At 38.9% G+C, this 24,415-nt stretch overlaps 2 protein-coding genes across 2 annotated transcripts; both read left to right on the plus strand.

Moving 5' to 3' along the window:
• Positions 1-10,568: 10,568 nt before the first annotated feature.
• On the plus strand, positions 10,569-13,875 carry cdx4 (caudal type homeobox 4). The gene is made up of 3 exons (XM_049585977.1): positions 10,569-11,004; positions 12,352-12,497; positions 13,514-13,875. The coding sequence occupies exons 1-3, from the start codon at positions 10,569-10,571 to the stop codon at positions 13,745-13,747; spliced, it is 816 nt and encodes a 271-aa protein (XP_049441934.1). The 3' UTR covers positions 13,748-13,875.
• Positions 13,876-15,734: 1,859 nt separating this feature from the next.
• chic1 (cysteine-rich hydrophobic domain 1) lies at positions 15,735-23,655 on the plus strand. The gene is made up of 6 exons (XM_049586495.1): positions 15,735-15,898; positions 18,274-18,328; positions 19,338-19,493; positions 19,881-19,937; positions 20,407-20,466; positions 22,235-23,655. The coding sequence occupies exons 1-6, from the start codon at positions 15,753-15,755 to the stop codon at positions 22,283-22,285; spliced, it is 525 nt and encodes a 174-aa protein (XP_049442452.1). The 5' UTR covers positions 15,735-15,752; the 3' UTR covers positions 22,286-23,655.
• Positions 23,656-24,415: the final 760 nt, after the last annotated feature.

Below are 24,415 nucleotides of genomic sequence, written 5' to 3' on the forward strand. Positions count from 1 at the left end.
TGTTTTTATGCTTTTTTTTTTTCCTTTGGCAATGTCAGTAAGTTGGTTTAAAACTAAAACATCTCAACAACTATTGGATGGATTGCTGTAAAATCTGGCACAGACCTCAAATTTCACCAGGAGGATGATTCATAATAATCATTACCATGAAATTTGGTTCACACGTTCATGTTCCCGTCAGGATGAATCGAGATCACTTCGGTTATCCCCTGACTTTTCATCCTTCACAAAATGTACTTTTCTTTATGACGCATCTGCAAAGCTAATGACATTCCCATCAGCCTCTGCTGTCACCTTTGTCTTTTGCTTATAAGATGTTGGATCAGAGACTCACTAAAAAGATGTTTAATTGGGACATGTCTCACTGCCATCCCTGGGCTAATCAATCGAGTTGAACATCTTGTCATTTATTTTCCAGAAGAGGTTAAACTGTGATATGTTTTATGTTTAGAGAAAAATGATCTGTTGACATATGGCATAAACCAAAACTACGAACTTATTGTCTCATGAGGAACAGCTACAGTGTGGAGCCTTATATGAAGTAGCTATAGTCTAAACAAAAGACAAAGATCCCTGTGTGTGCACAGTAGCGCTCAGGAACATTAGCCTTAGCGACTGGAAGGTTTAACTCCACCCCAGAGGAGGACAGAATTTGTTTGCTGTGTAATTCAGGTGAAGCTGAGGTTCACTTCTTGTTTTATTGTGTCACAGTCTGCTTCTCTCCCTCACCTGCACCCTGCTAGCCAGCCACGCCCCGCCATCAAGACAACTCCTCTCGCCTGCCTCCACAGTTGCAGCTCATCAGCCAGTCAGCCTGGTATATAAGCCTCTCCAGCACTTACACACTCTTTGCCAGATTGTTCTGGAGCTACAAGCAACCCAAACCCAAAGACATCAGGGGTTGTATTCACAAAGCTTCCAAGTGTTAAGAGTTGCTCCTAGTGATGAAATTCTAAGAAAATTCTTTTCTTTTTCTTTTTCATTTTCTTAGAATTTCCCCTTCAAGTTAAGACTAAATCCTTGTAAAGATAAGTTATTCACAGAGCATCTTAGACCTTAAAGAGCTCCTAAGGTGAAAAACTTTTAAATGGTGGAAACACAAAGAGGTCGGAGAAACGGTCTCTAAACACAAAATGACAGTGAGTAAATGAAATGCTACAGATGAGTGTGCAGGGATAATGTTTGTGGTCGATCTCATTTGGGATATGCACACATTTCCCACCTCACAAAATAACGCTATAATGGCAGAAATGAAATTATCACAATACTAAGATATTTGAAAAACTGGAATGTCTGTGACAACCAATCACATCTGTTAAAAGAAAGCATCACACCCAGCAACAGGGTCAATCTCACCCCCTCAGTAAGATAAAAGTTTCTGTCCCTTCCTTTCTCAGAGTTGCTCTCAGAACTTTCCTAAATCACTCCTAAGCTATGACTCCTTGCTAAAAGTTTCTCAAAAAGGTCTCTTAGAGTACTCTCAGAATGTTTGTGAATACAGCCCCAGAACTGTTGCATATCTGTGTGAGCCATAAAGGTCATTACCAACTGTCTGCCTGCCTCAGTGTGCTGCATTTGGGTTCAATTTACCCGTTACATACTGTCCTGTATGTAACCGGTGGACTTTGGTGTTGTCTGCGTTGTGTTGATATGAAGAGGTCCAGCCTGTGGAGATCTCTGGAGGCAATCTCTGTTTATTCCTGACAGCAAGTGGTAAAAACAGTTACAACTATATAAACTCGAGCATACACACATTAAGTGACACAGGAATATAGCATAAAATGATCTTATAAACAGCTTAACAGTGCTAAAAATTACTACAAGAGCAATGTCGGAGTACAACAGCAAAAGGGGAAAGGCAAGGTGGGAGACACCCGTTTATAGGTGGGGTACTCTCAAAGGTGAACATGAGGGAACAGAATCTGGGTATCAGACGTTCCACATGTTGAGTGCGGAGGCCTAAGTGTGTCAGGCACATTTGTACATGACACAAAATTTTAAAAATCATCCTATCAATAAGCAGCATGTTTTATTGCTGTTTCAATCATTTTGGGATACTTATGTTAGCATTTAGCTCAAAGCACCCCGCATGGCTGAGTGGAGTTTACTGATAGGGGTGGGCATATAGATATTAAAATATTGATATTGCTTAGTATGATATTTGTCATTTTCAAAATAGATTCTAGCATCAACAGGATCGATACTAAAGTAGGGATCAGTTTCTGTCTGTCTCTGTGCGGAAACAATGATGTCATGAACACATCCAGTGCACGTACTCGTTGCTCCTCCACTGCTGTTGTGTTGTGTGCATTCATACAACATGTGCATCACGTACGGGCAGTGCAATCCGGACACATAATTGCAGTGATGTCTGAACAGAGAGAACTTGGAACTGCAACAGAGAAGAAGGGAGGAGGAGAGAAATGCTTCATCATCCAGACCTCTGACACAGAAACAGAGTTCACTGCAGAGTTTTTTATGAAAGGCTTAGGCGAGGAATATCCAGTTACACAGTAGGGTGATTAATATTTTAGTCAAATCAGACAGTCAGTATTGGCTAATAGTCAAACTTATTGGTCATCATTAGCTGTTATTCTAGGAGTCGGAGTATTCACCTCATAAATCATGACACACTGCTCTCCCAGACATGAAAGTATATAAACCGCTCTTAAAAACAAAAAGTATTGGTGTCTGTGACTCTGGCCCTGTTTCTCTTGGTATCAGATGAAACCAGATTTTTTGGTATCGCCCAGCCCTGCCTCCTAAGGGAATCTTTGTCTGTTCTTTATCTCAGTGAGTGAAATGCTCCCATTTTCCTCAGAAAAATGTCAAAGTGAAAGTTCCGCAGAGGCAAAGAATGTTCTCTCACTTCTGAAAACAATAACAGCTCATAAACAGAGACATTTTTCACAATCTCACAAACATCTATTTCTGACACATCCTCAATGAATCAATTGAAACGCTGGAACAGGACGTGTGTTTGCAGAATCCTGCTTTACATGTGTTTTACATTACAGATGACAAACTAAGGATCGGGCCTGTGTGTCAGCCATGCAGGCAGTTTCTCTAAAAATAGTAGCAGATGGTCCTGTTTTACCTCCTTCCCTGCAGAGAAACGCTGTGGTCACTTTAATAACATCAATGAAGTTATGCAACAAACTGAATTCTTGGGCAGACTGTCACTGATCGACTCCACGACCGCTCTGCTGTGCTCGGGGAAAGAAGATACGTTTGTTACTTGGAATTACAAGAACATTTGGAGTGAGCAAGATCCTGAGTTCATCATCAGATGTTGTAGCATGCAAATGTAATCATTTTAATTATACTGACACATAAATCACTATGTAAGGTTGACTCGGCTGTGTTTGCATGTTCTCCCTGTGTCAGCGTGGGTTTTCTCCAGGTACTCCGGCTTCCTCCCACAGTCCAAAGACATGCAGGTTAATTGGTAACTCTAAATTGTCTGTAGGTGTGAATGTGAGTGTGTATGGCTGTCTGTCTCTATGTGTCAGCCCTGTGATAGTCTGATGACCTGTCCAGGGTGTACCCCGCCTCTCACCCAATGTCAGCTGGGATAGGCTCCAGCCCGCAACCCCCAACAGGATAAGAGGTTACGGAAAATGAATGAATACTTTTTAATCTTTTGGCTAGGTGGAAGGAATTTTCAAGCTAAAAGGATCCCATCCAAATGAAGTCACTAGTCAGTGAAGTTAAAGTCCAAGCTGTCTTTTTTGATTGTGTCAAGTCCAGTCTGAAGTCATCAAATGTGTGACTCAAGCCTGACTTGAGTCTACACCTCTGAGTATAGGCCTACAGAACATGTAGTGTATAGACATTGAGGTTAGAAGTGATTGACTTTAAACCACAGCTTTTCATAAAAATGGATGAAAGGTTCCTACTCTAAAAAATCTGAACATCAACAATGTCATGACCCCATAGTGTTGGGGTAACAATATTAAAACTGTAGTTGACCAAACTACTAGCTATTTCACCATGAACACTGCATCTTATCTACTCTCAAAAAAAATTAGCTTGTCAAAGTAAAACTAGTTTCAGAAAGAAGTTCAACTAAATCCAAACTACATCACAAGAATTGATCACAAACTGAGTCTGGATTCTCATATTGGTACACAGAGCTAAAACTGACCCAGGGCAGGCTGATCCTCATCTAGACAGCCCGAAGATGTGTTTTAACGATTAAGAGGATAAGGAGCAATGGCTGCTGTGGAATCAGTAAAATGCTAAACTTCCAAAGGAAATTCATTAGTATTTAATTGCAGACAGCTTGGCTGCTAACCAGAGGTGATTTTAGTTACACAGCAGGTGATTTCATTAAATTACAACCATGGCCACTGAGCTGTAGCATTGTGCCACATTGTAGGACAAAAAACATCATGGGAATACAATACATATGCAGTTTGTAATTAATTACACAAACTAAAATAGCCAACATGGTTAACTACTGAAAAACTACTGAAAAAGCTACTGAGATTTAAATGTAGTTAAGCTGCCACCCAAGTGCTGCAAATTGTAGTTAGACAAGTAACTGAACTCCATGTTGTTAATGGCTCCCCAACACTGGATATCAGTCTGACATACAGCTGTAACTCTGCTGACAAGATGTTAGCATTGTGTCCTTGTAGGGCTGGTACAATCTGTACCAATCTGTCAAATCTGTGTTACAGTGCTGTTTGGATCTGAACCAGAAAACTCAGCACCACCCTTCCCAACGTCCTGGATCCTCTCACAGTCACCTTGTCTCCTTGTCTTCTGGAAAGCACTCAATAGGCTGTCAATGTATGTTAAGCCGTGCAACTCAACAGACTCTGAGGATGAAATAAAAACTGCTGACCTCACACATAATGGACATATTTCAGCACTGAGACATATAATCATGTCTCTCATGGGCTTTTTTTGCACTCTTATGAATGTATGTGTTGCTATTGCATCTAAGTTGACTCTCAGTCTCCTTATTCTGTCCTGCACAGGGCAGATACAGACTGATAATGATTAACCCATTCAGAGCCCTCGTCCATAACTTTTCTAGCATGTCTAGATCTATGATCACTGTCCTCTGACTCCACCCAGGTGATGGGATGTCTATTAACCAATCACAGTGTTCTACATCATCTAAAATGGACCACAGTGAAGCCACGCCCCTTGTTTAACAAACATGGCCGACAATGAGGCAAGGAGGAGGTATAAGGCAGGTTTCAGTTCATTTAATCATGTTGTTAAAGTACATCATTTGTGTTTAAATTGTGTTTGAAGTGATTATGAGATGTTATATTACTTATACATGTCAAAAAATCATATCAAATATTTATAACTGTTACTCAGGAAATTTTCAAAATCATACATCCATTGGGAAAATACTGTTTTAATTTGAGTTTCTCGTGATACAATCAGCCTATAATGCATTTTATTTATTATGTCCACAGTATATTCATCTCAGGAGGTTTTCAGCATACTGTTTGCTGGAGATACTTCAGAAATTGAGGATATTTTGAGATGTGATGACGAATACAATGCAAAATATTTATGCAGTGTGTTTTAAAGCATTACTTTATTAACTGAGATGAGTTATCTATTACTGAAAAAAAATCACCTCATGTTCTTCGTTGAAAAAAAAGTCTGTTCAGGCTATTTATTGTCATTTTTATTATTACTTTAACGCTGCATTAAGATTCTTTGTCCATTGAAATGGACAAAAAACAAAATGTTAATTAGGTATAAGTGTATTAGAGTATAAATCCACTATAACAATATCTTTGTGTGTTGGAACATAGTTGAGTTCTGAATGGGTTAAGAGCTGATAAATCTATTTGTGCACATCCATGAGAAGAGCGGAGACTTTGCTAAAATAACTCAATGGCGCCATCTAGTGAACACACATGCATGTTTGTTCATGAAGGGGCTTTTCATCTAAAGAGCCAAAGACCCCTGATTTTAAAACACTGAATTAAAAACTGGTAGAAAAGATTTCACTTTGTTCATGAGCTCAACAACAAAGTGAAACACAGCATAGATGTAAGTGTGTGGAAATCTTTTTTTTTTTTTTAACAGTGTGGACTCATTGATGCACTTTGCCGTGACTAAGCTGGGTGGGGTGGTGGTTGTCCAGTATCAAAACACTGAATTGAAAATATGATATTCGATCAGGGAGTTCTGACATCACTGACACACTTTTACAGTAAAAGGTGTGTCAGTGATTTCACAAAGTTTACCAGTTCAATCTTACATTAGAGACCTGACAAAGTGAATCAAAAATAACCTGTGATGTGTTTCTGTTGCCCTTTTTATTGTGAACTGTGCAATGTTTTGTATAACAAGATGAAATCAGATATTGATCTTGTAAATATGGATGATGCATAAAGACTGGGATGGTTGATCACCTAAGAAATATATAACTTATCTTGTTATCTGGGGAAACCCTGACAGAGGAGAAGAAAAAGGCTCTTTATCAAAATAATCTGAAGATATTTATTTGGCCCTTATATGAACAGTTCATTCTGTTTCTTTTCTTTTCCGTCTCCTCATGATGTGTATACACAAGACCTGAAGATGCATGTGAAATAGTGGTATCTTGTGATCCCATGCGGGACGGGCCTAGTGTTTGCATTACACAGAAATTAAAAATGAATGACTGGATGATGAAGCCACCGTGACCATGCCAACGAGATTAAATCAGTGACCTCAGGTACAATTCAAGAAGAGAATTAACAGCAAATACAGTTCACATTTGTTCCTGTGACACTAAGCTCAATTTAATCGTTGTACAAGTCTGTTCTTGTTGAACATCAGACTGATGGTGTCATTGACTGGAAGTGACATGGTCTTACCACTTCCACACTTCAGTACAGCAGCCGTTGGTGATACATGAGCATAGTCGCTGAATCACAGTTGTGTTTGTGCTGTCAGATGATTTGAGTTATGCGCAGACAAAAGGTCACTTGATGACGTGTCACTTCTTTAACTACACAGTTGCATAAAATATTTTCTCAAACTTCCTGACATGATGTAACTCATCAGGTTGTTGCAGAAAATGTCTGAGTACTTCTTTCCACACATTTTCATCAAGTAAGTTCCGTTATGGGTAACTTTCTGTTTCATTTTTATGCTCCATTTATTTATAGTAAGTTCAATGCAAAGTGCCCTGAAATGCACCTGAGGATGAAACATCATTTACACAAGGATTTCTCCTCATGACAGGATGTCAGATATGTGTTGTAAAAATGAATCTTATCATTTTTTATTACAGGGCATTATTATCTCTAAACTAACTGAAAGCCATTTAAATTTTACTGTTATTTGCACTTGCCATATGTCTACATTTACTGTCTCTTACCTATTTACCAAAGTTTAAACTGATGGCTGAATGTCTTGGGACCATTTAGGGTTGCAGTAGTTTAGTTCTCTTAGGGTCTCTTAGGTTAGTCTCAGGTGCTCTGTAGGTTACTGTATAATATATGCAAATGTTGGTGAACATATATTTTATATACTACCTGCTTAGTGTCTGGGAGCCTATTCTCAGGCTTCGGATTTTAACAGCAACTTCTTGTCATTCAGAATAAATTATCCTGTGTAATACATATTGTAATACTCTGACTCTTGAGTACAATATGGTACATATGGTACAATTGTCTTTGTTGGTGAAGGCTGCCCTCTAGAGGTCAGGAATCTGATGATTAATTAGCAGTGGTGGAAGTACTTAGAAATTATAGATGAAGTAAAAGTAGCAACACTACAGTGTAGAAACACTCTGTTCCATGTAAGTCATGCATTCAATAAGAGAAACTAAGAAATTAATACAACACCTCTCTGAAGATTTGGCAGCCACACTTGACGTATAGTGATACTTTACCAACACCTCCATCAGATTTGTTATAAAAAGGACACCAGATTGATACACAGTTAGTCCTCTGATTTAGCCAGGATTATTTATATTTATTTTTTATCTATTTATTTGTATAATATAATATAATATAATATAATATAATATATAAGATAAGATAAGATAAGATAAGATAAGATACACCTTTATTGATCCCACAGTTGAGAAATTCCAGTGTTACAGCAGTCAAGGGGAACGAGTCAGATTGAAGGTTTCAAAATTTAAAAACATAAAAATTAGGCATGCAAAAAAAAGTACAAAAAATACAAGAAACAGCAATAAATAATAATAATGAATATTATAATGAGCAGTGGATAAAATCAATATCATATCAATTTATTTTTTGATTATTACCTAATTCTTTTGAGTTAGGTCCTCTTTTGGTATGTTTGTATGTGGGGGCAGGGAGGGGATTTTGGAGCCATGTTTGTAAATTGAAAAATTAAAAATAAAATATAAAAATATTCATATAAAGAAAGATGTATATCATAGTATTGGATGATTGATGGCTTCATATGTTCATCACTTTAATGCTGCAGCTCATAAAGACTGAGCTTTATTTTAACCTAGAAGAAGAGGAAGAAGTTATTAGTACATAAATGTAGAGGAGTAAAAAGCACAATGTTTGCCTCTGAGTTGTAGGGTAGAGATATAAAGTAGCAGGAAACGGAAATACTTAACCAAAGTATAATTATCTCAAACTTATACTGAAGCAGCCTGCAGCACTTGAATAAATGTGCTTTGTTGCTCTCTGGTGTTCAGACAGATTTCATCAGTTTAATTACAGCAGCTGTTGTTCTCCATAAATCCACAAGGGGGAAGCAACGACTCTGAATAATCTTCACACTGGGGAAATTTGAGGACACACCAAAGTAACCAGAGAGATGATTCAGTACAGTGTAGTGATGCAGGCTGGTCTACAGTGGCTCACAAGTGACTGGGAGGAGGTTAAACAAAACAAACGAATGTAGTCTTAAAAACCGTCTTAAAAGCCATGATGTAACTCAGTGAGTCAGTTCTCAAAAGGCCTGACCTGACCTGACGTGTCTCCACTTGGATCTTTATGCATGAAATCTTATCACACTTCATCCTGAGAGGAAACTGTTGGAAGTCAGAGACATATGTGGGTTCCTTTAAGATTAAAGGTATTAATTTATGCTTCTCATGTCATACTTGGATCTTTTTTTAAACGGACAGCTGACAGATAGAAGAGACGCTGAATTATCCTATGTCCAAATCAGAGAGGTGCCGGGCTGGCCGTGAACTGTCACAGGCCGATTAGACCGTCTCATAAATATTTTGTGGTCAATAAACAGATGCTTCAGAGACATCCATCAAGCATTTATGACTTTTAGACAAGCCAGTTAGTCAGCTCTGCTAAACAGGCCCTCAGACACCTGCCACATGAAGCAGAAACATAATGACAGGTAAAATATGAGAATAAGACAGTGTGTGCTCCTCAACTGCAGCAACTACTACAGCTCAGACTTGGACACTGGGCATTGGAGGCACAACAGTACAGCTCAGCCTGAAGTTAAATGCATTTTGAAATGACTCTTAAACATGTCGAACATTTTCGGTTTGTTGCTCGATGACTTTGCTGTTGTACCAACTAAATTTGGCCTCAATGTATTTAGTTTGCAGCACATTTTTTCTGCATTATATTGAATTTAAAGGAACTGTGCTTTCTCCAAACTTTTTATTTGAGCAGTCATTTTTACTGCAGACTCGTGACACATACGAGACGTGATCACAGATGAAATAAATTCCCCGTCATGTCAGGAGACAGCGGTGACTGATGTGTGGAGGGCCGCTGTTTGTCACAGAGGGGGTTGTCGGAGTTTCCTTGTAACCGGAATTAGCTGTGAAGTGCGACCTTGAGGTGTGAACACGGAATACGAAAGGTCCGGCTTGCTTCAAGAGAAAGTCTCTCATACTTTGCACCTCGTTTGCAAGTGAATCTCTTAGCAAATAAAACGGGGTTTGCGCGTGAAGCGTGGTTGGGATTCCCACAATAAGAATTTGGAGTGTGTGAGAGTTCTGCATTTAGTAAGACAGAGAAAGACAAAACTCTAAGATTAATATGCAAAATAAGTTGCTGCTATAATGTATTAGACTCCTACTCAACTAATATCTCTAAGGAAACTAATACTTCTAATAAGTCCAAAATAATCACATAGTATATCTGCGCGCAATTACGCACAGGCCTTTTCTTCCCTGGTGCGTTTGTGGACGTGTTGCCTTGGTTTATTGCCGGTTCGTGCAGCCTGTGCAGCTGATAGGCCGTGGTGTTAATTTATTCATGTAGCGGAAAAACTCCTGCGCAGGATAGGCCCACTGTCAGGTGATGACGCGCCATAGGACAGGCGCAAGGGGACAGCTGGGCCGGCAGCGCCGGTCACTCTCATTTGAATGCAAATCTCCAAGAGTTGAGGAGTAGGCTGACGTCAGGCAGGCTTTAGTATACCTTTACCATCTTGTCAACAGAGACACATCATGTGAGACTGGAGACAGACTGGAACTACGTCGCATTTCACACTGGGAACCCATTTGGACTACATAAACAGCAGAAGGATTGTTTTTTAACAGTTTCAGGGCCACTATGTCGCCTTGAAATAGGCCACATATCCCCTTTGCTGTTTTTATTATATTTAATTGTTTTGTTGTACAAATCATGTATGTGGGATACCTTCTGGATAAAGAAACCGGCATGTATCACCAAGGGCCAGTAAGAAGATCGAGCATCAATCTGCCTCCACAGAACTTTGTTTCCACGCCTCAGTACCCCGACTTTACAGGATACCATCATGTGCCAAACATGGATACGCACGCACAGTCCGCGGGGAGTTGGGGGCCCTCTTATGGCGCCCCACGGGAAGACTGGGGTGCATATAGTTTGGGACCACCTAATACTATTCCTACACCCATGAACAACTCCTCTCCCGGACAGGTTCCTTACTGCTCATCTGAGTACAGCCATATGCATCCTCCAGGATCTGCGGTGTTACAGCCGCCGCCGGACAACGTAAATGTTGCACAACTTTCTCCTGATAGAGAAAGGCGCAATTCATTCCAGTGGATGAGTAAAACTGCGCAATCATCTTCTACAGGTGAGATTGTCATCTTGTGCCAAAATTGTGTTTTTGGATTGCCTCAATCTTGCAGGAAAAAGTTAAGATTTTTACGCACGGCGTTTGTTTCCGTTTAAGTCCCACGGGATTCTACGCACACATTTTCTGGCAGTTTCGTGTCATTACAAATATTTTTTCCTTTCTAGTTTGTTAAAGTAAATACAAAAGCTAAAATTATTACATTTGTAGATAAATGTCAAAAGTGGAAGATGCGTAAAAACTCGATAAAAATTAAAAGAACATACGGAAACTTTGGTCTTTTGACACTTGCCTTTTCCGGGTTGCCTATATTTGGGCTAATAACAGTGCAAAATGTTAACAGAATGATATTATTTACAGTCTGAAATTAAACAGGCATTTATTCAATTATAATAATAACGAACTGCATCAGACTCGCAGCAAAACGAATCACCCAAACGTGTCCAATAACCATTTCCATGTCTCATAATTCACATGGGAAAATGGACTGAAGGCCAACAGCTCAGTCTACTGTATTCTCCCCACATAAAAAAAGGTGTGAGGAATCGGCGCCAGGCCCAGTTGTGATGTTAATGTCAGAATTCCCTGAGATGTGAGGTCGACTTCCCTGTCACATTGTTTGGTGTTTTGAGTGTTATCCGTCATATCCAGGCGGTGGCCTTTGCTTTCAACACCTCTTCACTTTGATATGCACCAACCTCCCTTCCTCTCCGAGAGTTATATTGCCGGAAAGAGTGACGTTTTTCACAGCCAGCGTCTCCAAAGTGGAGTAGTACAAACTGTAGGCCTTTACAGTGGCATTAAATATAGTTTCAGATTGAATACTAGTTCATTATGAAGGCCTGCAATTAATAAGACCCACAGTTTTCCATTCATTAAATTAGTTTAATTGAGAGAATGTGGATGTCCATTTTTAGTCAATAAATTTGTCATTGTCGGCCATTTGTTTTCAAACTTAAATACATATAAATATAACATGTTTTAAGACAAATCCAGCAGTGCATTAACTCTTCAGTCGCCACAGATGTTTGTCTTATCTCCTGTGTCGTGTGTTCCTTTGTAACTTGTCAGCACAGATCAGAGAGCTGGCCGTTTGAAACTCACTGCACTACAGTTGTCATCAAAGCGAGATGAAAAAGCTTAATTTGCGTATCAGTGGAGAAAGCAGAGAGATGTGTATTTAAGAGGCAGCTAATAAAGATGCTATGTGCAGATAGGCCGGTCTCGGCATGCAGCCTCCTCTGTGTAAATGTTCCAGTTCAACCACCTGGCAGCTGAACAACAACAACAACAACTAAAAGAAAAGCACAATCTTAATGCTGCTTTGTTTTTTGTCACCTTTCGCAGGTAAAACAAGAACGAAGGAGAAATACAGGGTAGTTTACACAGACCATCAGAGGCTGGAGCTGGAGAAGGAGTTTCATTTCAACAGATACATCACCATCAGGAGGAAATCTGAACTGGCTGTCAACCTCGGTCTGTCGGAGAGACAGGTATGTCTTTATTTAATACTTCGATCTGCTCTATTTTCATCGGAGAGAGATGCAATAAATCATGTATTAAATATATGACATAATCAGTCTATACATATCATAGACACTGAGCAGGCCACATGTAAATACAGCCTCGTTTTCACACGTGTAACTTGCAAAATGGGGCCTACAGAAAACATGTTAAAATTATCCTCAACACGTTGGTTAGTCTGCATGTTTACAGTCATGAGACAGAAATTAAATTGCCTTGGATATATTCAAAGCTACCTCACACCTCACAACACCTGATATATTAATTTAGATATTTTATTTGAATTAATTATTCTGTGTCTGATAATTAAATCTAAAATAGAAAGTACTATAATTATTTCCTGGTATTTCGAAATACACTGTTTTTCGTATTTTATTTTATATATTTTGTATGTATATATAGTTATTTTCTATATGTTATATTCTGAAATTACAACAAAAAATAACTCCAAATTATGGGAATGCATTCATTACACATGGGCCAAATTTTATTATGGTTATATAATATTTTAAATGTAATCTATATGTGTTAATAGACCTTTTATATACGTTTTAGTTCAGTAAGGAATGGTATGAATGAATGGGAACATACATTGTATTTGTAACATTTATTGTATGTTACAAAATATTTATTATTTTCTGTCGTTTATGTTTATTTCTTGATAGTTGTTATTTCCTTCCCAGACATGTCTTTTAATGTAATTTAATCTAATTTAATTTTAATTATTAAGGGCTGGCATGGGGGTTAAACGAGATAGCTTAGACCTAAAAATGTGTATTTAAATTGTTAAAAAAAACAAACTACTATTATTAGTTAAACCAAAAATATAATTTTCCAGCCAAGAGTATTTATTTATATTATTTGTTTATTCTGATTCTTTCCTTCTTTCTTTATCTATTTATTTGTTTATTAAGAGCTATAATTTCATTTTGTGGTCTATATGTATAAACACTAATTTAATGTCCTTTTCTTTGTGCCTGTTCAGGTGAAAATCTGGTTTCAGAACCGCAGAGCCAAAGAGAGGAAGCTGATTAAGAAGAAGCTGGGTCAGTCTGACGGCAGCGGGGGATCCGTGCACAGTGACCCGGGTTCAGTGAGCCCTCTGCCGGTGCCGGGCTCTCTCAGCCCGTCAGACATCCACAACTCTCTGTACCCTCCTCAGGGAATGAACACCTTGCCATCTATCAGGAATATACAACAAGTGACAGTGACTCAGTAGAAGAGCTCATCCTGTGGACAGTACATCCAACCTAACTGAGCACTCCGACACGCTGACAGGACACTTGGTCTGAACTCACGTCCTGAAGCACAAAGCTGTGGATAAAAGATTTGATTTATAGCAACGAAAATGCTGGAGGCTCTTCAAATATTGCTTTTTATAGAATAGTTCTAATAACTTTGGGGATTTTAAAAGAAAAACTAAACAAAAAATCGACGTGTTTCAAACTTCAAAGCTTTAAATTGTTTGTGAGTTAATAAGATATAAATATCCTTTTTTCTGTATGTGATGAAGTGTATGTGAATAAAATGAGAATTCAGGGACATTTTTAATGAAGTCCTAAAGTGGACTGTTTGTAGCTGGTGCTGCTTTGACTTGACAAATCGTTTACACATTCAGCACAGTATAATCCGCTTTAGTAAAGCAGGGAGCAGCTGTTCATGATACGGGTAGGACGATCGTTTGATGGCAAAGTGTAAATAAAATGTTTGTGTTTTTTTTGCAGTACACCTGTCACTTTCATTATTTCTCAGGTTTGCAAAAGTCTTTGAAATACATGTGTGCATGTGTAGACTCTGGTATTCCCCAGTGCAGAGAAACAGCCTGCAAGCTATAGTTCACTATCGGCTGCTGACAGGCCTCGAATACACATCAGTGCAAGTTACAAACTCAGGTAGGCCACAAAACAAGTTAAGCCTTTCAGAAATTAACATATCAAAGCAAGGGTAAACAAGAAGGATACTATGCGTCTTTTATGTGTATTAATAATGCCCCTTGTTTAAAGAAAAAAAAAAAACAACCCCACAACATTTAGCATATATCAGAAAAATGTTTGGACCTGTCACAATATTTTACTTTCCAAAGTTTCTATACAGCAATGGGGGCATTGAAATGTTAAGTTAATTTGGACAAAATAGTAAGGGCTTATTTCCAAAGCATGACTATGTGAGGTCATTTTACAGCAAAATAATAAAGCTTTTTATCACTTTTTTTTTCTTAAATATGAGGCTGGTTTGTTTTCACTTATTTTTGACATATATGTTTAATGTCCTGTGACATCAGCAGGTGCACTCTATTTTGCATTTAATGTCAGAGAAACATCTAACATCTCAGGCTTAAAGACCTGGAGGTGAACACCACCTAAATTAGGAATTTCAATATGTTATTCCCATGGTCTAGGAAAGTTCAGTTGTGAACATGAGCTACTCTCTGTGAAAGTCAGAAACCAGAGAAGAAAGTCCCAAATTTGAGGTCATCAAATATACTGCTCCATTGACATGGAATGGGAACATAAGTTTGTGGATCTACAGAGTGCTTGTTTTCTTTTTTATACTTAAATGAGCTTTATTCTATTGTTCGTAGCTCTGAAACAGAAAACATTTTCCTAGGTGCTCTCAGTGTCATCTTCTTTCCCAATCCATCATCTATGCAGCAGATCCAGACTGTATACCCTTATGTGAGATCACATAGCACTCAAGGTTTTGGATTTAGAAGAGTTATCCATGTCTACTAATATTTTCTGGACTGTTTTAGACCAGAGACTAACATGTACGAATTTTGAAAATGGGCTATGTTCCCCTTTAACTCATATAGGTCTGATTAAGGTTAGTAGAAGTGAGATTGGTTCAGGCTGATGGGTCCACAGTGTAGGTTCATGCATAATTAATTGAGGTGACATGTTAATTGACGTGTGGCTGGACTGGCTAGTTTGAGAGGAGGACTTTTCCTGACTTTGACCCATGTGCTTTGACTGAGTTAATTGTGGTGCAAACTGCAGGGATAAAGTCTAATAATAATTTGGTTTATTATATTTTCAGCCTTATTATAAACAGTTAGTGTATCCTGGGTATAATAGTTTCCACTGGCCCATGTTTCAGTGATGTCAGATGTTCTGCTGATGATGTTCATCTCCCTCTGGACGCAGAGGGGCGATCATCGCTATTCACAAACTCTGGCTCACCGCGCGCCCGCTCGTGCGTCCGCGCGCAGCCCCGTCGGAGACGTCATGAGCGTCTTACTACCCAACATGGCGGACTTTGATACCATTTATGAGTTGGAAGACGAAGAGGATGAGCACGTAGTGAGTGAGGAACACTTGCCCAGATACTGTCCGGAGCCCGTGGTGATGCGAGGGGCCGGACACATCACAGTGTAAGCGGAGCCGCGTTTGTCGCTGCCGTCTGTCGCGCTGTCGCTTTGTTGTTGTGCTGTCTTCATCCTTTAGCCTCATTAGCATGCTGCTAGCCTGCTAGCTAACGCCAAACACAACAACTAACAGTTAGCCATATGTTTAAGCGAGGGGACCGTTGGTTTGAACACTAACGGAACATTATTACGACACATATTAACGTTAAGGGTTCTATTTCACCATGGCAACCATGAACTTGATAGACTACCAACCGACATTGATTGGTAGGCAAGTTTACATGTGATGCACCGTTATTAGAAGTCTGTGCTTGTAACGTTGTCACCGAACACACTAAAACATCACCACCAGACTTAGTGAAGTTATCTGTCGAGTCAGCAGAGTGTCAGCCGGTGAATCATCGTCTAAAGCTTGTTTATTGTGAGTTTCATCATTGTTTACACGGGGACGTCAGCTTCACAGCTACGTTTTGATGGAGGCTGCATTATCAGGATGACAACTAGAGCTTTAAGTACGTCAGCCCCCCACTATGACGTCATGTAGTTGTGCAGTGAGTTTTATTTAGAAGAAAATGCTAAAAATAATCATTGTCATCATCGTCAGCTCTTCCCTACACCTCACCATAACATACATCTGACTAACATATGTTACATCCCAGCTGCCAAGCTGTGTTAGCCCTCTCTGCTAACTCTGGATTCTAGTCAGACAGAAATGAGGATGTCAGTTTTTAAACTCAGTATCATCTGTTAGTTTTCACACGGATGTCGTTTTTATTAAGCATTGCCCTTTCTTTCCAATCCAGGAAAGATTTGCAAACAAATTTCTGTACAAGAAACACTATTATTGCCCACTTACAGCTTATACCTACTGAAAAAATACCTACACACTGCTATCTTGTGTACAAATCTTATTTTACTTCACATGGACATGACAACTTATCAATCAGAACTGATCTTAGTAAAGATGAGGCTATGAACACACCTTTTCAGGGTATCTGCGGGTCCTTAAAAAGTCTTAAAATGTTTAGAATGTTACAAAACTAAGTTCTAATAAGTCGTTAAAGTCATTCACCCATTTTTTAATTTCCTTTTGTGTAATTGAGTGAAGCCTTTCTATGTAAACATTTTTTAAAACTATAATACCGTCATTTTACTTCCTACTTTCACTTACCTGTTTGCAAAATGTAGATTGACTTACTTCACTCTAATAACCATATTCCTATATAACACTGCACAACACCACATATACACGACTTACCTGCAGTGCTTAGCAGTGATGCTGAAATAAGTAAAACAGGATTTGAAAAATCAGTCCTAAATTAGGTTAAAAGGTGTCTTGAACAGGAATTAAATTTAACTGTCTGGTACACCCTGCTTTTCTTTGATACATACAGCTGCAATGATTAAATAGATTAGTTGTCAACTATTAAATTATTTGCCAGTTTGAGTAATTTTTAAAGGAAAAAAAGTCAGAATTTTTTTTATTCTTGCTCTTGAAATATAAATATTTTCTGGTGTGTTTTTATATATATGACAGGATATCCTTTTGTCATAGACAGAAAGACATTTAAAGATGTCATCTTGGGCTTTTGGAAACACTTCTTGACATTTTTGCAGCATTGTCTAACATTTGATAGACCAAACAACATTAAAGGTCTAGTGTGTAGGATTTAGTGGCATCTAGCAGTGAGGTTGCAGAACTGAAACTTCCAGCATGTGCCAAGCGTGTAGGAGAACTTTGGTGGCCAATGCAAAAATGTTTATAATGTCCATTCTGGGCTCCTGTAGAACAACATGGCATCTGCGTGGAAGATATAAAGATGTAAACGCCGCAGTCTAAGGTAACAAAAACACAACAATTCTTAGTTTCAGGTGATTATAAACTACAAACATTCTTATTAATGTTAGATACTATTTCTGCCAATAGATGCCCCAAAATCCTACACACTGCTCCTTTAATGGATTATGGGAAGTGTAGTGTAAGCTTACCATCTTAGTAATAATTTGTTTGTCATTTATTTTTTGTATGTTTGACTTGAAGTGATTTTGCTGATGATAATTTATGGTGTTGTTTTTTTTGGCAATATGGTGTCGCTTGGTTGTCTGGACACCTTCATTCTTGTTCTCTTCACATCAAGAACTGCAATAGAAATATTTCTTATTGTGCCCTGCTTTTGTAGTTGTGTGTGATTTAAAGTCTGCCATCTCATAATTTAAACTAGTTTGTGAATGTTCTGTCTCATCATGTAATCCAACAGTATATTTTCAATCTTGACTATTTTTGTTCTCATCATATAGTAATAGCAGTTTTTATGCTTAGTTTTAGATTCATTTTTATTACCTTATCATTGCTCATATTTTGTTTGTTTGTCTTTCTTCAGGTTTGGACTGAGCAACAGATTTGACACAGAATTTCCATCTGTTCTCACGGGAAAGGTACAGTTGCTTTCTAGTTTTCTTGCACTTCAGTCTTGCAGGCTGCTTTCTGTTCAATTCCAAGTGGGAAGAATTAAGCAATTAAAGCCACAGTGATTCAGTTGTTCTTTTGGCCCCTTTAACAGCCCCAACTTCCCCAAACCGCCCCATTCAAACCTCTCTGAGAGGTTTTGATCTGGCGGAGCTGCATTTCAAGTGACGCACCACATTGTATAGAAAAGGGCCTGAATGTGCTGCTGTCCAGCTCTGTAAATGAGTAAGCCATCTATGGGGCTAAGTTGGCGGGGACCCCAGTGTTTTTGAGGGTCCAGCTCCCGGTGATAAAATAATGAAATGAAGACTCTGCCGCAGACAAGAAAGGAAAGCTTCCTGGGTCGGACGCAGAAACACAAAAAGGCTGCAGGGGTAAGAGCAGGCCGAGGGAAGTGTGGGGCAATAAAAAGTACCTTCAGTATTGTGACCCAGGGTGACATGTGATGGATGAGGTCACAATTATGATGATTGAAGGGTGCAGATCAGGCCCTGCTGGGCTTTATTCTGAGGTCTTTGGCTGTTTGCAAAGAGACCTTTGCATCCTGTCATAAAAGATTACGACCCCTGTTTTATGGCGTACAGACTCAGCGAGGAATGAGCATCCATTCAAGTTGTTTGACCGGCGCTGCCACAGGCACTGAGCTTATCTCTCCTTTGAGTCCCTCCTTGCCTTGAACAGTCTGGAGCTTGGTTAGCAAGTCAGAGGCATAGTATTTAGAGATCTCATCTCATCTCTGGACAGCATCTCCAAATATCTACCTGTTGGTTTTTCTCAAGCTCTTTGATCTCTGTGCACAGGTTTTCTTTGTAGCAATTAGGAATCTTTCATGTTAGCACCACCTACAAACACTTGAAATGTCTCACTCCCTCTTGTAATTTTGTTATTGCCTCAATTTTGTTAATTCCCCCCACAGCATAGAGCCTTTAGGAGCTCTTTATTTTGGTGCACACATCACCCTTTCTCTTTATTTTCTAGGTAGCGCCAGAGGAATTCAAAACCAGCATCAGCAGGGTGAACGCTTGTTTGAAGAAGAACTTGCCTGTGAATGTGAAGTGGCTTCTTTGCGGATGCCTGTGCTGCTGCTGTACAGTAGGCTGCAGTCTATGGCCTGTTATCTGCCTCAACAAGAGAGTAAGTCCCAGACCTCCTGTGACACGACTTGGACAGTTTAACTCTCCCTTACATCAGCGCTGATTACTCAGGGGCTGTTATAGCAATTCAGCCACATTGGCCTGAGTGTAGAGGGTAATAACAACTCGTGTTCAATTAGTGGCTCTGTGTAGAAATGACGCATTGCGCTGCAGAGCTCCTCTCCTGCCCAGCTCATGGGTGTGTCATTTAAAGGTGGTGTTACCACTCAGAATTAATGGCAACAGAGTGGAAATTACTAGCTGGTAAATTAGGTGTTCAGTCCATAAATCCTAACACGGTGGCTGTTTACTGTTACCTGTTAAACTGTTAAATTAAGTATTTTGCTGCTGCTATTAATGCACATGCATTTGTTTTCTGTCCCAACAGACAAGACGGTCTATTCATAAGTTGTTAGAGTGGGAAAATAACCGATTATACCACAAGGTAAGAAAGACGAATTAGCACCTGTGTGAAAGTGTTTAATTGTCTGTGTCAGTGTAAGTCTAGTATCATCGTGATGGATAATGACCATTAATCTGTTCTGTAAACTCGAACCTGCCGCACAAGTGCCTCAGAGCTGAGTCAGATCTTGTGCACAAGGTCTGAGAGGACGGTGAGGTCAGCAGTAAAATGCCGTGTTAATTTTGTTTTGTCTCGCAGCAACAAATTACAGCTAGTAGCTGTGCAAAGGCATAAAGGAAGCTCTTCAGGGTGTCTGGCCACAGTTTGACCCCAGCGAGACCAGACAGCCCTGCTCCCAAATTCCCCCGACACCGAAGGGGAGATTTCAGACAGATTTTCCTTTGTGTGTGTGTGTGTGTGTGTGTGTGTGTGTGTGTGTGTGTGTTTGAGTCTTTGTCTGTTTGAGAGAGATGCTCATTCATTGTGTCTGTGTCCTTTCTTCTCTCATCAGCTGGGGCTGCACTGGAAACTCAGTAAAAGAAAATGTGAAAGCAGTAACATGATGGAATATGTAAGTGGACTGACACAACTAAACCACTATGAACTATAAGATTACTGCATAATGTTACTAATATTTTAATTGATTTCCATTTAGTGCTGGACAATATATTTAAATGATAATGATATTGTGATCTGAGACTAGATATCCTCTTCATATCACAATATCGTGTTGTCTTTTCCGGGTTTTAAAGGCTGTATTCCAGTAAAGTGATGTAATTTTCTAAACTTAACAGACTATTTTAGCTGTTTTATTATTTGCCTTTACCCACTTTGTCATTATATCCACCTTACTGGTGGTTATTTATCAAAAAAAAATCTCGTGTAAATATTTTGTGAGCACCCCAATACTCAGTCCTACAATATCAACGCACTATCAGTGTCACTACCAAGGTATCCGGTCAAAATATAAAAATATATAATTATTTTTGATTTTCTCCACATTGCCCAGCTCTGTTTCCATTAGCAATTAAGCAGATCAATCTTGATCAATTGATCAGTCATGTTATAAAATATCATACAACAGCTTTTAAAAAAATCAGTTCATTTGCCAGAGGCAAGGGTAACATTTTTAAATGTCTTGTTTTGTTTTACCAATAGTCCCAAACACCAAGATATTTAGTTAAGTATTATATATGACAAAGAAAAGCAACAAATGCTCCCATTGGAGAAGCTAGACCCAGCATGTGTGTGGTATTTCTGCTTGGAAATAATTAATTCATTATCTAAACGGTTGCAGAATAATTGGTCCCATGTTTCCCTACAATATACCAGAGTTTAATCGATTTAACTGTAAACTTATGAAACGGTTCTTCAAAAATCATAGGGGGGAAACAAAGTAAGTGTTTAACAGCACACACTGACATCCAGAAATAAATAAATCAGAATCAGCTTTATTGGCCACGTATGTGTGCACATATAGGGAATTTGATTCCGGTCTTTTGTTGCTCTCAATGTACAGTCACAAAATAGACATACAGCTAAAAACAAGCTCAACACAAACACATTATTACTATAAACATTTGATTCAGTAGTCGATTTTCAGAGGAAGTGTCACTGGAAATCAAAAACTGCTGTCAACACAGATAAACTTATCTTTATCCAACATATTTGCTGTTGCAGACTTTGTGAATATAAATACTATTTCTAGGACAAAGGGATGCTATGATAGAACTTCTCTTTTGTCTTTACAATACATATTAAATTACATTTTTTTAAAATAGGAAACTAACTAAGAATTTCTTAAAGCTATACTATGCAGGAGTTGTTGGCTACTGATTGTCAACAGCATCACCAGCGAAAGAGAACGTGAAAACCAACTCCATCTTTGTCCGCTTGGTGTTTTGCCTCACTGTATCTGCGTTATTTGCGAGGCTGTGTCCGTGATTTTTTTACATAGCTTCCTTTTGGGTGTGTGCTGCTTACAACCTTTGTCGCTACCCTTTTATAAAGTCCCAACCTTACGTGCGTGCTGTGCCCAGGAATGCCCCAAACACAACAAAATAAGACAAAAAAGAAAAATACAGGCAGAGAACAAGAGTGTCTGCAGATAAATAAACCGCCACACACTTGTAGTGGGTCATAAGTGATGATCGAGAGGGATTACTAGAGTCTACACATTGTTTTATAGGGAAATCCTGCATAGTATACATTTAAGAAATGACAGGACCCATAAAACAAAGCGTTCCCAATGGATTTTCTGTCATTTGGTTGTTATAATTGTTTCACCTCTCGTACATTTGCCCTGAATAATCATTTGTTTTCTATTTATCTCTCTGTAGGTCATTCTTATAGAATTCTTACCCAAATATCCTATATTCCGACCGGACTGAGGAGGCTGTTAAAGACTGGACGTGTGGCCCTTGAATCTTATCCTTAGTGCCTTGTATATACAGTATGTTGGAATAAGGGTCTGCACCGTTGTCTCTCATGACGACCCTGTACATCTCCCAGTACCTTGTACATTAGAATTTGCAACACTGTCACTTTGCTTTAGAGCAGATTTTGCACATTTTCCCCGACAGAACTAGACATGTCCCCTCTGTTGCACTCAGATGTGTTTTTTTTTTTGTTACATGTGACAAACAAGTGAAACTCTCGAAAAGTGCATTTACCCCAAAGAACCATCAACTTATCCCATCTATTATATCAGTAATCCCTTGCAAAGAATGTGATGCCTCCACCTTCCTTAACTATCCTTGCCTTATGTATGATTTTTTTTAAAGATAACTCTACGTGTGAGAGGAAGAGGAGGAGGACTCTGGGTAATTCAACAAGTCTGTAGACTTCAGTGCTGTTTGTTGGGTTTCCTCTCTTTGAATCCAGTTCTTTGCAAGTAGATGGGATGGTTGAAATTGCCTAACGTACAGTGTACGTCACTACCCTGTGTTATTTCTTTACATTTGACCCTCTGTACATGGGAACTAGCTAGTGAACGAACTTGACCTGTAAATACCATGTTAGGATAAGCTGTACAGTGGTATACCATTGTTTACATAAAGTTACTTACTTAGCTATTTAGTTTTTTTTGCCAATATATTGCTGTACCATAGTTTTGATTAATGAAAGATGTCTATGTACCTTTCTAGTTTGTATGGACCTGTTTACCTTGTAAGCCATATAGTTACTATGTACATGATGCCAGAGTTAAGACTGATTATTGCACTTGAGCCCAGCAGGAAGTCAGGATTTCAGACATCCTGAAGATTCATCCACAGACAGCAGTGCATGGTACCATGTGGTTTTTGCCAATAAAGATGACACTTAATGAGTCGTCATCTGTTAAAACTGGAGATGGTCGCATCTCTGATGTGCAGTCGGAAGATAACGGTTTGAACTCTGCTCTTCCACTCATCTATTTTTTATCATTTTATCTCGACTTTGCATTAATTTTTATAGTTTTGTACTTCTCCCTGTGCTGTGTTTGCTCCTCCACATATCGAGCAGATGGTTCTTTTGTCTCAGTCATTCTGTCTCAGTGTTATTTTCCTGAATCGTAGTCAAGAGATTGCTGCAATGCGTCGTATTAGAGTGCCTCTGGAGTAGTTGGTGAACCACAGAGAAGTACAGGTTGAAATCTGTTCTCTTGTACAAAGGAGATTTTAAACCCTCCTCCCAGTATTGTCCCTGTTACAATTCTTGTAAATGTTCGTCATGGTGACCTAATCCCTGCGGAGAGAGAAAATAAATTGTTGATTTTGAATTCTCCTTGCTTCCTTTTGTCATTTGAAACCATTTTTTCACACTTGGTTAATGAAGTGTCGTCTCAAAGACAGATCTGGCTGTTTGTCACGTTTAACAAGGTGTTGAATCGTTAACTTTAACAAGACGGTTGGCAATTAGTCGACACATTTGGGGAACTTTTACCATAACATGCTGCTGCTTTCTAACGTTATGGATCAGTGGTCAGAGAATACTGGACCTCGTCTTTACTTTATCTCAACACAACCCCCGAATACTGAAGTGCTGGCTTCACTTCAGTCTGGCTGGTTTTATGGTCCTTTGTTTTTTTGTTTTCACATTCACAGTCTGTCCCTGTTGAGCCTGGAGTTTCAGGAACCATTTACTGCACCAGTGCCTCAATAGTTTAAGCTGCCACCACTAGTTGTATTACATTTGGAGTGGAATTATAAATAGTAGTACGAGTCATAACCATAGCCATGCTTATGATAAATTCATTTTGGGGGAAATTTTGAACACAAAGTCACTTGCCCCTACTTGCACTTTAGTATTTTCAGTTTATCATGTTTTATATTTCTGCTTTCCTACATTTTAGAGTGAAATATTGTACTTTTTACCTCACTATATTTACACCCAGCACACCCACCTGCCGTATCACAGCGCAGAAGTAAACATGCATCCAGTGTTGGGCAAGCTTCCTGGAAAATGTAGTGAACTAAGCTACTAATTACTCTACATGGAACTTTAGTTTCACTACACTGAAGCTATCTCCAGAGAAATGT

The sequence above is a fragment of the Epinephelus fuscoguttatus genome, linkage group LG9 (assembly GCF_011397635.1).
Source record: "Epinephelus fuscoguttatus linkage group LG9, E.fuscoguttatus.final_Chr_v1".
Taxonomy (NCBI): domain Eukaryota; kingdom Metazoa; phylum Chordata; class Actinopteri; order Perciformes; family Serranidae; genus Epinephelus; species Epinephelus fuscoguttatus.

Excerpts from the sequence above, each read along its gene's own strand:
- chic1 (XM_049586495.1), top strand. The coding sequence starts at position 15,753 with ATGAGCGTCTTACTACCCAACATGGCGGACTTTGATACCATTTATGAG. Across the intron at positions 19,938-20,406 it reads ATAACCGATTATACCACAAG|CTGGGGCTGCACTGGAAACT; the intron begins GTAAGAAAGACG and ends TTCTCTCATCAG. Across the intron at positions 20,467-22,234 it reads GCAGTAACATGATGGAATAT|GTCATTCTTATAGAATTCTT; the intron begins GTAAGTGGACTG and ends ATCTCTCTGTAG.
- cdx4 (XM_049585977.1), top strand. The coding sequence starts at position 10,569 with ATGTATGTGGGATACCTTCTGGATAAAGAAACCGGCATGTATCACCAA. Across the intron at positions 11,005-12,351 it reads TGCGCAATCATCTTCTACAG|GTAAAACAAGAACGAAGGAG; the intron begins GTGAGATTGTCA and ends CACCTTTCGCAG. Across the intron at positions 12,498-13,513 it reads TCGGTCTGTCGGAGAGACAG|GTGAAAATCTGGTTTCAGAA; the intron begins GTATGTCTTTAT and ends GTGCCTGTTCAG.